Source organism: Pyrus communis, chromosome 17, assembly GCF_041283825.1.
Source record: "Pyrus communis isolate YQ-2024b chromosome 17, ASM4128382v1, whole genome shotgun sequence".
NCBI classification, from domain to species: Eukaryota; Viridiplantae; Streptophyta; class Magnoliopsida; order Rosales; family Rosaceae; genus Pyrus; species Pyrus communis.
In genome coordinates this window covers 22,165,688-22,183,501 of record NC_142581.1, presented here as the reverse complement: position 1 = coordinate 22,183,501, position 17,814 = coordinate 22,165,688, and the positions used below count along the sequence as shown (strand labels likewise).

The window sequence follows — 17,814 nt, the reverse complement described above, 5'->3', positions numbered from 1 at the left end:
CTCCACTCTATTGGAAGTCATATAGCCCTTACATATATAGAGACATACGGTGGTAAGGATGACTTTAAGGACTCCCATTGGAAGTTTCATAGTCCTCATATATAGGGACACTAGGTCGATGTGTCCGGTTACAGTACATTTGAAAAAACATTTATAACCCGTTTGGTTTGTGGATTATGTTCTTTATAGCATCTCCAATAGAAGTCCCTATTAGGGGCTTCCATCACCACTTTTGAGTACTCATTTAAGGACTTAAAGAGAATCTTTGTTTCTCTAAAGAAATATTACCTCCAATGGGAGAGTCCATATAGTAGAATCCCTAAATTTGAAGTTTTTATGATTTTGTGTGATAATTTGACTAGGTTCATATTTTTTGTTTATGTTAACCTTTCTTTCATTAATTAAAAGCATTAAAATTAAAAACATTAAAAGCATTAAAATTTTCAATCAAGATTGTCAGCCCCACTTTCTACTCAAGGTGCACATTTTTTTGTTTATGTTAATCTTTTTTTAATTAATTAAAAGCATTAAAATCTTCGATTAAGATTGTGGTCCCATTTTCAACTCAAGATTGTCCATATACAATCCTTATATGTGAGGACATACACTATGTATTCGGTGAATCCGTATATTTTAGAGACTAACTTTCCGATCCATTGAAAATTTATTTTGTCCTTATATTTATTTTATACTTATTTTATAAGGTGATTGTCCCTATTTAGTAATTGGACTAAAGATATTCTTAGGAATGAAACTCCCAAGTCTCATTGGTCAGCTCAAACTCTTTTCCCAAAACATTAAATGAAATAATTAAAACAGATTATTTGAATTGTTTGAAAAAAAAAAGCTTACACTGGTTAGATAAATGAAAAGAAAAGAATCATATAAATATAAAAAATTGTTATTAGTACTTTAAAAATTTTATTTTACACTTTTTATAAATGTATTTTTTTTTATAATTATAGAAAATTTAAAATATAAAATAAAAATTTAAAATGTTAATAACAATTTTCTAAATATATTTGGCATGACTTAAAAGAAGTGGAGTTCAATGAATCGTGAGAAATACATTTGACTTGAATATAACATTTTAAAATTCTTTATCCTTTAAAGCATTTCCAGCAGCCAAGATCAATATTTTACTCATTCATTCAAAAGCTTTTCAGTCAACAATGAATATAAAATACCCATTTTGAGGAATTTTCTAGATGCCGTTAAAGATGTCTCATTAGGCTTTAAAAGATTCATTTCGAGGGTTATTTTTTGTATTATTAATAGGAAATGGATCATCTTCGGATCTTTTTTTTATCAAATTCATCTAGTTTAAGATTTGGGCTAAAATTCAACAGTTACAGTTATTATAACTTTTAAAGAGGTTCCATATTTGTAGTCGTTGAATCAAATTTCAACGGTCTAAATCCTGAACTAGATGGATTTGATGGGAAGAGATCCAGAAAGGATCTCTTTCCTTGTTAATAACATATAACAACTATTAGAACTTGTTTGAAAGTACTTTTAAAATTATTAAAATGACTTTCTTTTTTTAAAAAAAAAAAAATTGTTTTGGTTTCCAAAAAAAGCTATTAGGATTCACTTACATGTTTATTAACTATTAGTTCCAAAAAACCTTTTACTAAAAACAGTTTTAATTATTTTAAAAGTATTTCTAAATAAGCTATGATTCATCACAAAGTAGGCATAATCTCTCTTCCAACCATATTAGACACTTTTAGTTTAAGATCTACATGTGTACAATCGAAAGAAAAAGATCAACATGTGTGATCAAAGTCTTAGACTCGTTGGTTTTCTAGATTCTTAATCGCTCTTCCAACCCAAAAAAAAATAGCAAAGATCTCTAAATTCTTCAGAACATTTTTATTAATTAGAGTATGTAAACGAGTTAATTTATCTGATAAATGACAGTTTTACGAAGAATCTCAAAATTCAAACCAAATAAGGAAAGGAAAAAGCAAGTAATTTTCGTAATAAACCAGAAACATGAAATTATATTCAAACAGCGTCGAAAGTAGAAGAAAAAACATTGCCCAGATTTTCTTAATTAATCGGACAAAGTTCAAAGAATTTACAACCACATTTTTTGAGGAAAAAAAAAAGAGGAAAAAAAAAAAAAGAAGACAAAAACAAATTTACAACCACAGAAGACCAAGACTTTTTTCCTTCTATGTAGCCAAGAAACCAAGAACCCCAGAAATTTCCAGAGCAATCAATAAGAACACTCCATCCTCTGCATGCGGTTCTTGAGAATTCCATTGTACAAAGCGATTCGATTCGCCGGAATTTTTCGTCGAATTTCGTTTCTGCAACTTGTTTCGACTTTGCTCTTCTCTCTACTGATCGGTTCTTCTTCCTCCTCCCCATCCCCAGTTCGCTTCTCCTCCTCAATATTTTCAGCAAAATGTACTTTCTTCTTCTTCCTCTCCCTCTTCCTATCACCTGAACAAAACAACACAACAACCTAAGAAAATAAAATTACTGAGCAAAGAGAAACAAGAAAGAAAAACGTGAGCCAGTTAGTCAGGTCAGTGTGCCGGCCGCGTTAGTTTAGAGTACTTAGAATATCGCCGGAAAAGTAAAGAAGTAAGAGAAACCCAATTACCTGAATACAAGCAAGAACGTAGAGGGATTTCGTTCGGAGACTGATGGGAAAGTTGGGTTGGTGGGAAATTCTTTTGCCTGGAGAAATGAAGAAAGACGAGCATGCTGGAGGCGGCCATGGCAGTTGCCAGGACCAAACCTTGAGAGCCTAGCATAGAAGACATGGAGGAGAAGAAAAACAGAGGATAATTTGGAGGAAGAAAGGAAAGTAGCCGAGAGGCTTTCGGTCACCGATCGAAGAGGCGTTTTATGTTATATTTGTGAATTGTTGCGTACAAGAGGACATGTAGAGGCGGTTGTCATATATAAGGACTGTTTTCTGGCTTGTGATAAAAAAAGGGGAAGAAATTATGTTTTAAAAAGGGAATTTGGTAATTAAAAAATCTCATTCTACATTCATCATAAGTGTATTTTTCTTTTCAAATATAAAAAATTTGGAGTGTAGAATGAGATTTTTGGAGTGCTAATAGCAATTCCCTTAATAAATAAGAATAATATTTGACTACTCACAGGTATGTAGAAGTTTCTATTTAAAATTGTTCATTGTTGATTTATAGAAATTTGAGTTTATAATTAGAACTCATCATATTAGAAACCACTCTACAAAAGTCGCCTTAAACTAAGGTTGTTTAGTCATCCAATTATATAAATACAAATTAATAGAATTCATGTATTAAGAATCATCTATGCATTTGTTACGATAAATTGACTAAACTACTTTAGTTTTAAAATATTTTTATTCATAATATGAACGGTTCTAATCATAAGCACAAACCTTTGGACCCGAACACGAAATTTTTTGAGTAAGCGAGTTCCTACTAATTCATAGAGAAAAATGTAGCAATGGTCCCTCAACTTTAACTTAATTGGAGCAATGGTCCCTCAATTAAAAACTCATAACCATTGGTCTCTTAACTCATCAAAACGTGTAGCTATGATCATTTTCGTAAACTCCGTGAGAATTTAATCAAAATAACTCATGTTAGAATGACCATTCCTATAATTGGGTTAAAATTGAGGGACTACTGCTCCAATTGGGTTAAAATTTGGGGATCATTTCTCCAATTGGGTTAAAGTTGAGAGATCATTACTACAATTTTTTTCATTTGGTTTTCCATGTTTGCCCCTTGATTCAGCCTCATGTATATGACAGATGACTTATTTTGACAGAAGTTCTAATGGAATTGACGAAAATGATCATAACTGCACGTTTTGATGAATTAAGGGACTACTAGTCATGAATTTTTAGTTCAGAGATCATTGCTCCAATTGAGTTAAAGTTGAGGGACTATTGTTACAATTTCAACTAATGCTTAAGTATCCAAACAAATAAACAAGTAACTGTAAATTATTAATGCGGAAAAGATAATGGATAAAACTTAGACTACCTTTGACTCATGGTAATATGGTAAAAGGTTAGTATAAGTTTTATCATAGAAGTCACTTATTACTACAGTCTAGTGGTATTCCTTTTCACTTGTAAGTAAGATGTCTTAGGTTCGATTTTTGCCAAAGGCGAATTTGAACCACACTATTGCTAGCCCATTGTGAGGCTTAGCTCACCCCTCCCCTTAGTATAGATATTACTGTTTGTTCAAAAAAAAAAAAAAAGTTTTATCATGGAATAAGCTATAAACTAGGGTATACTATTGAATTTTTGGTTAAGATGATCTAATTTCAGTTTCTATCTGGTGAAATTATCATTTCTTTAGTATATCTCATCGTTGTATCGTCAATACATAATTGATATGTCGTTAATATTTGATTTTGAGCAGTTCAACAAGTGAGATTTGATTTTAAATCATTTTTAACCATAAGTCCTAAATTTTTGTGTATGCTGATGCAAAGTTACTAAAGGCATCTCTAGTTGTCTGCTATTTAGCCACCATGTCATTTTTGAACCCACTAAAAATACAATTTTCAAGGGAATAGTGTTTTCACATCTCCAGTTGTGCAGGGGCAACATTTTATGCCTCTCGATATTTATTACTTTTTTGTATATTGGAAAATACTATGGTACACTACACAAACATTCAAATACTGTGCATTGTTTAAATTATTTGAATCCAAAATTTCTTTTAAAAAGATGTATATGGAAAGTATCTATCTATGGAGATATATATTTCGGATATCACACGTGTAGGCTTGTGGTGTTCTAGGAGCGATAGTGCCTTCAAGTATTTTTGCGCTATGCGGTTTCAAAGCGTTTCTTAAGACATGTAAATCACTTTAACGTTAAGCTTTGCAAAGAACTCAATCTTCACTTCATGTCCAATTTCGAATCTTCGTATTTCTCAAACGGTTAGAAAAATGACATGAGTGAGGAGAAAAAAATTGGGAACGAGTTAATGCGACTTTGTGATTGAATGTGCTAAAGCATTAGTGTTTGAAAGTATTTAGTTTTAGAATATTTTGGGTTTTGAATCATCTAGTATTCAAAATAATGACTATTTTTTTTTTTAGAAGCTTTACTTTGTAATCATATGGATTATAATTAAAGACTTACTTGGATGTAGCAGAAAAATATCGTTCGTAAACTATTATTTCAATTATTGGAATTGTATGAAGACTTAAATGATTAAAATAGGGAAATGCATGCTAAAATGTACCTATAACGGTGTTTAATTGTCAGAAAACGAAAATTATGACAAATTTTTCTTTTGTAATTTTCAAGTTGTTAAAAAAAACATGTAAACGGGTGATAAAAAGGTAAACGGGTAAAAAAAAGGATAAACGGGTTCAAAAATGGATAAACGGTTAAACGGTTATGGTTAAATGGGTACACGGCTACGAGTATGGTTAACCGTTTATAAATAATTATCGGTATGGGTATAACCGTTTATGCAATTACTCAATGGGTAAACGGTTATACGGATATAAATACAAATGATTATGGATAAATAACCACGGTTATCCGTCCGCTATAACCGTTGCCCATTCCTAGATGGAGCAAGAGATCTTTGACAGCAGGAGTAACAAAGCAAGAAGAAAAATATCTCTTTTCACAGCCAGCAATCAAACAAATCATTTCCTAAAAGAGTTTGGTAATTTTCTTATCAAAGCTTTCCTTTTGGACAAGAAATGAGGGGGCAAGTGTCGCACAGGACCTCACCTCTTTATATCCTGCATGCCGTACTTTTTGGGTGGGTTGCTGGCTTTCATGTTAGCATGTCATTTGATGTTATGGATAGCGGATGCGTAAATAATTTTTCGCAATAGTACAAAACGTGAGCATCTCGAATTTTCTTTTACTTTCTGAAAGTGGGAGGGAGGAAGAAGTGTTGGTATTGGCTTTTACTTTGGCTGGCTTTGAGTGGCTTGGTTTTGTTGTGATCTTCCAGAACAAGTTAGAGAAAGGTTAAACGGGCCCTTGGGATGAGTTAACCAGTCAACTTCTGTTGGACTAATAGAGAAAGGAATAGTCAAAGTTGTGGTCTGGACAAGGAGTGTGGAGGAGTGCATTGTGTTGTTCTAAAAAGCAAACAATAAAAGAAGGTAATGCTAGGAGTGCATAGAGTTGAACTAAATTATATAAATTAAATAATATAGTTGTTAATGATTAAATTATTAATTAAGTATCAATTAACATATTTATTCTTTTATTGGTAATACATCATTTGATTTGTAAATTTGATTTAAAATTTTAGTTTCCTTATCATTACCTTTAAAAAAAAAATTAAAAATTAAAAAGACTTATTAAGTGATTTGACCCATAAAACTGCAATTTAGTCTTATTTTTGCTTTGCTCTCTAAAACTACTATTTTTATCTTATTTAGTTTCAGTTAACTTCATTTTCATCTATTCCACCAAAATAGACGTTAAACTAAAGAGTAGTATGGACGTTTTATTTTTTGACACCTCTTTGCCTCCAACTTGCCTGCTAAAACAATCCCAATTTTATTTTCGATAACTCTAAATCAAACTTCTGTTTGTCTCTCTAGTGGATTGGTGTGGAGTTGTAATTGTAGCCGTTGACAAAGTAGATAATGAGTTGTGTTTAAAAAGCAACTACTACTCCGCATCAATCTACAAGAGAGACAAACTGGGCTTTGAACTAGAGTTATCGAAAATGGAATTGGGACTATTTTAGCAAGCAAGTTGGAGGCAAGGAGTTGTGTCAAAAAAAAATTCATACTAACTTTTAATTTAACGATTATTTGACGGCATTAACAAAAATGAGATAAAGACAAGGCTAATTTTTAGCAATGGTCCTGTAACTCTATATTGATCTCACCTTATCCCTGTAACTCAAGTCACTACTTTACTCTATGAAATTCAAAATTCGTTTCACTTTGACTTGTGGTGTCACATCCCGGCCCGGGCCCCCATCACATCCCGGGCTCGACTCCACCGTAGCACAATATAGTCCGCTTTGGGCCCCGACCACGCCCTCACAGTTTTGTTTTTGGGAACTCACACAAGAATCTCAGTGGGTCACCTATCCTGGGATTGCTCTCGTGCGAACTGGCTTAACTTCGGAGTTCCTACGGAACCCGAAGCTAGTGAGCTTCCAAAAAGCCTCGTGCTAAGAATAGATAAGAATATATGTATAAGGCAGGATCCACTCCACTGGACGATATGGGATGTAATATGTGGACTCTCTCTTCACCCTGAAACTTATAGATCGCCTCCCAAACATATGTTAGACCCAACACCCATTAAGAATATTAAGTTTAAAAGAAATTAAAGAGATCAAAAAAATTTTGAATAGCCTAGAACACTCAAATCAAATTCACATAAGAAAACAAAACTAGGACAATGTGAAATGAATTTTAAGTTTTATAAAGACGACTTTCAGGTTTTGGGGCAAAATGGGATAAAAAACTGAGTTTGAGAGAGTAAAGTGGTGACTTTTGAGTTATGAGGAACAAAGTGAAATTAAAATTGAATTTCAAAGAGCATAGCTAAAAATAACACAAAACTAGTTTTAAAGAGTAAAATGAGACTAACGACAGTTTCAAGAGGCAAATCAATGAATAAGCCACAAAAAAAAAATAAATAAATAAATAAAGCATTGTTGTAGAAGTCATTAAATCTCGCATCAATGAAGCTTATGTGGGTTAGCTGTATATTAGGCTAGGCTAGTTGGTTAAAATAGTACGACAAATATGTGGTCGGAGAAGTGGCGGACGACGGTGGCGTTGAGGATGGCGAGGTAATGGCTGGGGAGGATCCCGAGAGAGATTTCAACAAGAAGACTGTGATGGCGAAGCCTGGCCTCTGTCCTAGGGGACTTAGAAGAAGAAGAAGTATTCCAACCGATGGCTTCGTCAACCTCAACCAAATTCATGTATTATTTATTAATTAATCTCTTGTAGGAAACCTAATTCCGGTTTATTCGATACACCCGACTTTATGTAGAGTAGGCAAAGGAAGAACGAGGACCCAAGTTCCATTTTTATGCCATAGCCGCACGCCATTCTTGTTTGCGATTTGCTTGAGAAAAAACAGGTGGGCTCGTCGGTAGAAAGAGAACTATTCCAATGCATGGGCAAGAGTATACCGAATCGAGCCGTCTGTCTCTGTCTTGGACTTGCAGGTACCCTCTCTGGGACGGGTGACCATAGGATGGGATGGTAGAGGCAGAGATGGCTGGGCAGTGGGAGGAGGACGGCTATGATGGCTCACGGGAAGAACCTGGAGCTGAAGGCTGTAAGGGTTGCATTGAGGGAGAGGTAGCACACGGGTTCAGAGGGCTTGAACAGATTTGTAGCCCTCGGTGAGAGTAAGGATAGGCTCTGCCAATGTGGAAGTGATACAGCTAACCATCAATTGATCTTGTTGGAACCATTTTAATTATTCCAGATTCGGAGCAGTTGACGAGGTGAATGTAGCAGTGGCTGAAAAACATCTGAATGATCGGAGGCAGGAGTGGGAGGTACGGTGGTAGTGATGGTGGTGGTGATAGCAGGCACAGGTGGGGGATTTGAAGCATCAACAAACTTCCAGAGTCCTACAGGGATATTGAGTTTCCCGTCTATATCTCATACAAGATAATACATATCAACATGTATTTGAAAATAACATAATACAAACAGATTCTAATATATTTTGACTCTTGTTTAACGTCTCTAACGTTAGGATTGTGGACAAGTCCGGGCGAGGGGGTTGTCACAAGAGTTTGGCACGACCATATGAAAGACATCTATTTTTATGACACGGTTGTACTTATATACTACGTTTTTCAAAGTGCTCAGCCACGGATGATTTTACGCCAACAATTCCCCTTTCCATGTTGTCTAAGTAATTGATCAACTTGTTTTGTTTGTCAACTTTGGAATTCCTAGTGAGTACTCTATATACTTATTTTTTAATTTTGGCCCAATAATATTTTAACACATGTTTTATTATTCAGTAAATAATAGACATTTTTCTTGGACTTTAAAAAACAAAGAATATGTGACAACTTTTAATTGGGCCATATCAAAAAGTGAGGATATAAAGTACTCACTAGTGAGTATCTAAGTATTATCCGTCAATTAAATATAAAGTACACTAGTGAGTATCTAAGTATTATCCGTCAATTTTTCCTTAGACATGTTTCAATTAACTAGATTTTGTATTCAAACCGTACCTTGTGTAAAAATCGCAATTGTCCAATAAAATCTTAATTTCCAAGAACTAATAATACATCTTGATTACTTACTTTGAATCACCACAATTTGGTTCAAAAAAGAAACTAATGCTGAGCATTCCAAGAATTGTGTTGAACACTTGTTCAACTGGTTGACATAATCAAGAACAATAATAACTCTTCCGAACACACAACGTTTTTTGAACTTGAAACGTTTGCTCATGGGAAATTTTATAATTCTTTGCTTGTGTTCTCAAGAGATACGTCAATTTCAAAGTTCCCTTCCTCTTTTTTTTTATCAAAATTTTCTTTTTATTTCAAAATTTAAGTTTATTTTCTTCATCCAAATGCATAGAAACAAGTGAAGTTCGACGTATAGAATAAAATAGAGAGCACATCAATAACCATAGGGCAACATAAGTGAAGACAACCAAATTACATAACAATAATTAAACATGGTTCATAAGTTATATCAGTCAGCAAATCACACAACATTACCAAATCACTAACCTGCTATGAACATCCAGCAACTGAAAAAATCTATGCAGGCTGTGACACAGATGGACTTATTAATCTACTATCACAAATAGTGGAGTAAAAACAAAGATAATGTAGTAGGTTTTTACTCTGACAAACCAAGTGACAAAAAGCACACTTAGGTAGTAAGGATCGGAGGAAGGTAGTCGGATTTGGCACCAAGAATACGAGCTTTGGTGTCAGGGAAGAATTCAAATCCTGGCAACTCAACGACAACTCCTTCGCTGGTAACACCAACTGGATATCGAAGCAAGTGACCAGGTAAATCATGTTCAAGAGTTTCACTTGAATATAGATCCCAGTATTTGTCAGCAATCTGGTTCACCTTTGAAATACATTCAACGCTTTCTGGCTGAAGGAAGGCCTCATCAAGCATGCCCATGTGCTCATACCATAGTGCCATACGGAAACCATGGATCTGACCACGTGCTGGCTCCCTGACTGACAGATGATATGGTTGGTAGGCTCCCATTGCTATTTCAGAGTCTCTGGCACCATCCATTGATCTCTGGTTGATGTTGGCAGATCCAATAATTATGTACTCATCGTCAACTGCAGAAACGCAAGAGTGAGTCAATTATGTGCTTTGTAGTAACCAGGATGGGTAGAATATAGAACCAACATTGTCCCGTGAGAGACAGCACTATAGTAGAAAGGTTTGTATATTTCTTTCTAGCAGACTACGTAATATATATATGAAGCTGTTTGATATAATGATAAACACCGTGAAACTGAATATCAAGAAGCAGGTATCAGTCGCTGCATAATCAACAACCAAAACATAACTAAGACAAAGGTCAGCTAAAATTCTAAAGTTTAAACCAAGAACAAAAGTTCAGTGGAGAGTTGGGCTTGCTACATGTGAATGCAGGTGTTGTGTGGCATGAACAATGTTCATGAATATAAAACCATGAGAAAGATATGTCAAAAGTGAGTAACATGAAGTTTATAAGTGTGCGACTTACCTATCAGCATCTTGGTATGAACATAAATCATGAAGCGTCGGGCTTCCTGAGCTCTTTGATAGTCCGAATCTGCTTCTGGTGTCTCTGAGGGTTCATATTCCCCAGGCTTCTTTACCTCCCGATTCCCAAGGCAGAAAAATGTCAAGTAGGTCCGAGGATCCTCCTCGAGACCTTGTGCATCTAATGCGCGCTTAATATCTGCATACATCATATTCATAGTCCTCCTCTGCCAGTCTAATATTGCCTGAACAGATGCCGACTCTGGGATCCCCTCTGGCCACATTGGAACAACAACATAGACAGTAAACCTCTCCCCTGCTTCAATCTTGCTAGCAATCTTAAGTGAAAGCTCCCTTGGAATTACATGCAAAGCGCCAATGTCCTCAGGCTTTATACCATCAGCCTCCCAGGCAAAAGAGCTCCCAAGAAAGTACTGATTTTCAATATAGATGAAATTCTTCGCGCGGCGAATAGCATGAATATAAGCATCCTGAATGCTTCGGTCAATGATGTTATCCTTCCCACTAACAAGCCCAGCTTGAGCTGCATCTTCAGGCGTATCTGGGAAGCCAAAAGCAGCTCCTCCATCAATTGATCTGAATAACTGGACATTCCATGTCTCATGGTCATCTGGGAACATAACAGGAGAAGGGGGAATGATGATTTCCTCCAGCTCTCTAAGCTGAACAAGTAAATCTTTACCACCTTGCTTTCTCCACCTCTGCTCAAAGTTAAACAAAACATCCCAAGCAATAGGCCCTTCTAGTCGAGAGTGGATATCATGCCACGGTTCCCTTGGACCACCTTTTGTAATTGAGGCACCAGTAAAATTTGGCTGATGAAAATCATCATGGTGTGCAGTATCCAATGTCCTGAAAAGTGAATGGAAGGGGGTATCATATCTTCCATCACACAGATCAAGACCCCCAACAAAACTAACAATTCTTCTCCTCTCTGATTCTCCATTTGGCATGTCGTGGTCCACAACCACAATCTTCTGGTGATGAGTGAACATGGTAGAGACTTGTGCACCCTGAATAATGCTCCCGCCGCCATCAGGATTACGAGGGCATAAGACACAATGCACATCAGTACCCTGGAAGAACTTTGCAGTTTCTTCATCATGAGTGGCCATCAGTCCATCCTTTTTCAATAAACTAACAGAGGTTCTGTCATCCCAAACAAGCATAAGAACCCTAACACCTTCACTTGCTTTCTTTTTAAGCAATTCACCAATGGTGATCTCTCCACCAGGCTTTGGCCTTCTTGAGTCCCTTACCAAGGAAATTTCAGTATAAACTGACCAACCAGTAATGTAGATCAGGTGCTTTGCATTAGTAATTGCATCAAAGATGTCTTCCCAGCATCTGTGGGGCTCGTAACGCTTGCCTCCAGCAAGAGGAATTTTAGGAATAAATTTATCTGGGATATGAGCATCTTGGTAAAGGGAAACCTTACATCCTTGTCTCTGTGAGAAAAATGTAAACGGAACTCCAGGAAACTTAGGACTCCTTATACCCAGACCCCAACTGCGGTCCTTTGTAACATGGAAAAATTGTAGTTTCACATGTATTTTGGGATTTCCATGGACGGGGTTCTTTTTTTCATCCAAAATTTCAGCCCATTGATCCACTTCTTCCCCCTCTATGAGTTCTTGAACAGGTACATATGCTCTTCCGATTAATGATGCCCCAATAGGATTAGACTCCTTGACAGTAAATATAACATTTGCAGCAGTATGGGCACAGTAAATGTGGAAAGACTCATACCACCTGGGATTAGAGGGCTCTTTCTCTATAACCCTGGTCCTACCAACCCTAGCCCTTTCCAGATCAACGGTTGCATAGAGTTTACTAATTCCTTTGCCAATACCAACAGTCTCCTCAATTTTTCCTGTAATCTGCACAGAAAAAGTTCATATATGAGACAATATGAAGGTAACAGGAAAATGATATAGATGGTTCGAAGTTTCTCGTCTATCAATCTTGTTCATGCCTCCTACAAGCAACCTCAAAACTATTACTATGCAATGGACATCCAATTTTAAGTGGTTAGAATGCTTCAATTATCTAATAAATGAATAATGACCAAATACTAAAATCTTCTGAATGAAGTACAGAAAAGGAGGATGAATATGATGATAGTTTTGAGTGTCATGTCTGCACTTCCCAGGAAAGGGAAATACCCACGACACAGAACAGACGTGTTCAGCACCAGACAAAAAATTGTCAACAATTGTATGCATTGCAAAGCATAAAAGACATAGGAGAGGCTATTAACTGCCCAGGAAAAGCAGAAATAAGATAGTGGTTTTTCATTTCTTATCTAGGAAGATCTGTGACCAAAAATTTCGAATGAAAGTAAAGTAACTTCCACGAGCAAACAGATTCAAGTAACAGACATGAAAATCCATATAACTAAATAGACGAACTAAATCAACAGTGACCATAATCATAAATGGGCACCGGAAAGGCTAGGCATAAATCTTAAACAGAGAGGTCATACTAGTTACCAATTAATGTATATAGCATACCAGTCGGCAACGAGCACAACAATCTACTACAATTAACATCGTGGACTTAGCATTGTTCATCTGCTCAAAAAAAATCCTGGACATCTATTCATATCTAAATCGAAATAGTCCCGATTTTCTCAGTTATCTTCAATTTGAACAACATACACAAGATCGCATTTTATTTTAGTGAAAAAAAATTAGCTAACTATTCCACTGCTTGACCACTATAAATTCCAGTGATCATTACAACACATACTGACAGAATTATATGGTAATAACACTATAAAATTACAAAAGAGATCAAATCACCCTTAACAGTTCGGATCTCAAATCAACAAAAAAAAAAGTCATAAATTATATACCTTGCGGAAGAAATTCCCACTACTACTATGCAACTTATCAACCTCATAGATCGTAGCGTGAAGCGTCCCATGAAGCCACTGGTTTTCTGCCTCCGTCATTTCTCACCTGCACACAATGGTCAACCAAAACAAACAAAACCCACTTCGCATCAGATCCCAAATCCACCAAAAAACCAAGAAATATTCAAACTATACACAAAACAAACCAGAAACCGATCGGATCACACAGACAAAAAGTACTCAACAAATTATGTTTCCATATTTTGCAATGGTGAGTGAGAATAAAAGCTGATCCCCACGAAAATTGACTGAAAACTCAATTGCTAATCAGAGATGGAAAAGTTGAGAGGCACTCACTTTTTGTGTTTCAGAGAGAGAGATCTGTGAGAGTGTATAGAAGCACAGAGAGCAAAGGTGGAAGAGAGGAGCGCAATGAAGATGTGATCCGGTATCGGCTCAGCGTTGTAATATAAACTATTCAAAAGTTACCCGTGGAGAAATATGAATGGTTGTCTTTTTTTGTCACCTTTCTTTCCCTTTCGTCTTGATTGCCTCTCTGTGAAATTTGCTTTTAGGCCCCTTCTTTTTTTCTAATCTTGCAGTCACCTCCGGTCACATTTCCTTTCTTTTTCTGTTTCAATCTTGCTAGAGTACATGTTGGGTTTCAACATATCTGAATTTAGTCAAATTGTTACGAAGAGTGTGCTTCGTAAGTTCAAATATTTCTCCCTATATTTTAAATAAATTTTATATAATAGCATATAGTATATTAAAATAATAAAATATTACTCGTAATTTGATTTATGTTATTAATAATCTGACTCACTACTAGCATTTGAGCCAATGATAAGCTTTTGATATCTTCATTACAGCAAATGATTAAGTTACAATCTCATTTAGAGTGATTAATTAAGATGTGGGAGTAAATATCCATTAGTATACACTTTTTTTTTTTTTCTGATTCATAAAGGGAATTGTTATTGGCACTTTAAAAATCTCATTACACACTCCAAATTTTCTATATTTGAAAAGAAAAATACATTTGTGAGGAATGTAGAATGAGATTTTTAGAGCGCCAATAACACTTCCCTTCATAAATACACTCATTAATTGTAATACGGAGCATCCTCTAGTAAGAAAAAATGTGCTTCATAATTTTGTATATCTTGAGTATTTTATCAACGGGTGGAATTATTTAATTTATTAATCTTCATATTAAGATCACTCTTACCAAAAAACCATTTGAAATCGTTTAATCATCCAAACATATCAAGTAAATAGATGGTTCATCATGAATATATTGCATAGAATCTACATTGTCAATTTGTTATATACGTTTGAATGACTAAATAATCTCCGATTGAAATGATTTTTTGCACGAGTAATCTTCCAACGAAAATTAAGAAATTGAACGATTTTGATTAGAAATTTTGTACGGTCAAGATACGTTATTCACAATGGAGGATGAACTCATTCCCAAAGGACCTGAAGGCTAGGAGGAAGCGCTTTCATTTTTTTTGCATTACAAGCAATTTTACACTAATTTACACAATTTCAACCCTAAACTAGGCTGAAGAGGAAAATTTTAAATATCAGTGTAAAAAAAGACACTTTTAATTACTTAACAAATTTCTTGTGAACTATTTTTTAGTATGGAAAACTAATAAAATAAAATTCAAATATAGTTGTAAATCTCATCTCCTTATTTGTATAAAACAAAATGTCATCTCTTTTTTAATAAGGAGAAAATTTTCATTATGATTGGAATACGGGTGGTACACCATATATTTTTATATAAATGGTGGGAAATTGTATATTTTAAGTTATTAATTTTTAACACATATCTCATCATTTGTATAGTAACACGTGATGTACTACTCCGTGTCCGATCACATTAAAAAAAATCTCTCGTTAATAAGAAGAAAAACAAATTTCATTCTCAAAGGGCACTAATTTTAAGGTTAATAAGCAATGTTCTAAAAAACGTTAGGCGCTAGTCTGGAGGCGAGCTAGCGCCTAGCACCTAGGTGAGATCTAGGCAGATTTAGGTAAATTTCTTGTATATTTTGTAAATAAGTGCATATTGACACATAAAAAATTATACTTGTATGAAATTTATGAATAAGATAATAAAATAATGATAAAATACAAAAAGAGTATCTAACATGTTCAAAATTTAAAAACACATTAAGCATATATACTATATAACTTAAGACATTTTGAATGATTAGTAAGTTAAATTAATCAAAAGCTTGTTCATAAAAGTCCACGTGTGAGGTTTGGCACCTCCCCTTCGCCCCACTCATTCACATTAGATTGGATTCCAAAAGATGGAGCCGTTTTTACGCCTTGGAAAGCGGAACCATTATTTTTTTTGGGTTTTCTTTTCCTCTTTTTCCTTGGAAAGAGAAAAGCCATTAATGTTTTGAATTTTTTTCCTTTTCCTCTTCTTCTCCTTCTCTGATTACTATGTTTTTCCATTTCTTCTTCTTCTTCTGTTGCTCTGTAAATTTCCACAACATCCTCTCTCGCTTCTTCTCCGAGCTCCTTCCTGCTTCCAAGGCGCTCGCTCTCTCTCTCTCTCTTTCTCTTCGAGCCGCCAAACAACCCAGCGTCCACACAGACCTCATCAATTCAAGAAACGATTTTGAATTAATCGCGGTGAAGCACCGCCGCCTAGGCGGCCGCCTCAACCATTTTTTAGAACAATGTTAATAAGTTGCCATGGACTAAAAAAGAACTTTCCATGATTGTTGCCGGCTTCAAAGTTTTAGCCATGTGCATTCGACTAGTTTAATTGTCAATTAGCGAAAAGGATAACAGTACGGAGATCAAATTTTTTGGACGTCTTCTTTCGTAGTTTTATATAAGTGATGAGAAATTGGATATTTTAAGTTATTAATTTTTAACACATATATATTATTATTTATATAATAATACATGATATACTATTCCGTGTCCGATCAAATTAAAAAATCTCTGGTTAATAAGAAAAAAAAATCTCATTCTCAAGAGGCACTAATTTTAAGGCTAATAAGTTGCCATGGACTAAAAAAGAACTTTCCATGATTGTTGCCGGCTTCAAGTTTTAGCCACGTGCATTCGACTAATTTAATTGTCACTTAGCAAAAAAATAACAGTATAATTTTATTGGAATCATTTTTTGTACATATCCAACATCATATCTAATCATCGTATATTATGCAATCTTAAATTATTAATTTAATTAATTATTTAAAATTAAACACAAACAGTACTAAATAAAGCATTACTCGAGAAGGACCCTGACAACAAATTTTTTAAATCAAATTAACAAACCAAACAATGTAATTATAAATAATTAAATTATTAACTTATCTATTTCTGATAGATGATATATTATTAAATTATTAACTTATTTATTTTTGATCGATGATTTTTATTTATTAAATAATTTAATGTAATTATAAATAATTAAATAACCTTGTTATTTATTATACTTTTTGCCACCGAAACACCTAATTACCTGTTTTCATTAGTTATTTGATAGAAATCAGATCTCGCCGACAGAGGAGGTGACCCGCAATTTCATCTGCCGCGTTCCATGATAGCATTGATATGCGGGCACCTAAACCTAATTACTCGTTTTCTTTATTTTCTTATTCATTACGTCATTAGTGGGTAGATATAACGTCGGATATGTGTGTGGATATATGTGGATAAGCATGGCCCACATCGCCCGCATTGCCCCTGCCGCGTTCCGTTTGCTCTACTCTACATCGCTCTCACGGTTGACTCTGCAACACGCGGCTATAACACGCTTTGCAGTCCCCACATTTTCGTATTTTTAAACGAAATTATTTATGCATATTGTCGGCATATTTAACTAAATAATTGTTATTTAATACTATTTTTTAATAATATTTTTCTTCATTTATAAGTGAGAAATCTTAAATTCGATTATCGTTAAAGATAAATTTGAACCACATTATTTTTAATTAATTATGATGCTTAGCTTACTCTCTTACTTCTCCAGTGTAGATATTATCGTTTGTTTCAAAAAGAGAGGGGAGAGAGAGATAATTATGATGTGTGTTTTATTTCACTCATTGTGACTTTATGTACAGTGGTAGGAAGACAAATTTCTTACCACAATTGCATTACTCTAATAGGATAATATTTAAAGATATGATATGGTAAATTCTTAACAGGAACCCAGTCACATTCCTAAATTCTTAGGACTACAACGATGCACATATTATTTT

General features: G+C 34.7%; 2 protein-coding genes across 4 annotated transcripts; both read right to left on the bottom strand.

Moving 5' to 3' along the window:
* Positions 1–1,977: 1,977 nt before the first annotated feature.
* LOC137708799 (uncharacterized) lies at positions 1,978–2,924 on the bottom strand. The gene is made up of 2 exons (XM_088688835.1): positions 2,618–2,924; positions 1,978–2,454 (listed from the first exon to the last, which is right to left on the bottom strand). Exons 1-2 carry the CDS (start codon positions 2,778–2,780, stop codon positions 2,225–2,227), a joined length of 393 nt encoding a protein of 130 aa, XP_088544961.1. The 5' UTR covers positions 2,781–2,924; the 3' UTR covers positions 1,978–2,224.
* Positions 2,925–9,612: 6,688 nt separating this feature from the next.
* On the bottom strand, positions 9,613–14,224 carry LOC137708434 (phospholipase D alpha 1). 3 transcript variants are annotated; one of them, XM_068447514.2, is made up of 4 exons: positions 13,928–14,224; positions 13,571–13,676; positions 10,694–12,593; positions 9,613–10,280 (listed from the first exon to the last, which is right to left on the bottom strand). In XM_068447514.2, exons 2-4 carry the CDS (start codon positions 13,667–13,669, stop codon positions 9,847–9,849), a joined length of 2,433 nt encoding a protein of 810 aa, XP_068303615.1. In that variant the 5' UTR covers positions 13,670–13,676; positions 13,928–14,224; the 3' UTR covers positions 9,613–9,846. The 3 variants fall into 3 exon arrangements, with proteins under 3 accessions (XP_068303615.1, XP_088545158.1, XP_088545159.1); XM_088689032.1 differs by having other exon boundaries at positions 13,816–14,039; XM_088689033.1 differs by having other exon boundaries at positions 13,777–14,012.
* Between the last annotated feature and the right edge of the window lie 3,590 nt (positions 14,225–17,814).

What these genes read in the sequence shown, in the direction of transcription:
- LOC137708799 (XM_088688835.1), bottom strand. Translation starts at nt 2,780, where the DNA reads ATGTCTTCTATGCTAGGCTCTCAAGGTTTGGTCCTGGCAACTGCCATG. An exon ending in ACGTTCTTGCTTGTATTCAG is followed by an intron (nt 2,455 to 2,617) that starts GTAATTGGGTTT and finishes TGTTTTGTTCAG; the next exon opens with GTGATAGGAAGAGGGAGAGG.
- LOC137708434 (XM_068447514.2), bottom strand. Translation starts at nt 13,669, where the DNA reads ATGACGGAGGCAGAAAACCAGTGGCTTCATGGGACGCTTCACGCTACG. An exon ending in GTGGGAATTTCTTCCGCAAG is followed by an intron (nt 12,594 to 13,570) that starts GTATATAATTTA and finishes TTTTCTGTGCAG; the next exon opens with ATTACAGGAAAAATTGAGGA. An exon ending in TCATACCAAGATGCTGATAG is followed by an intron (nt 10,281 to 10,693) that starts GTAAGTCGCACA and finishes GCGTTTCTGCAG; the next exon opens with TTGACGATGAGTACATAATT.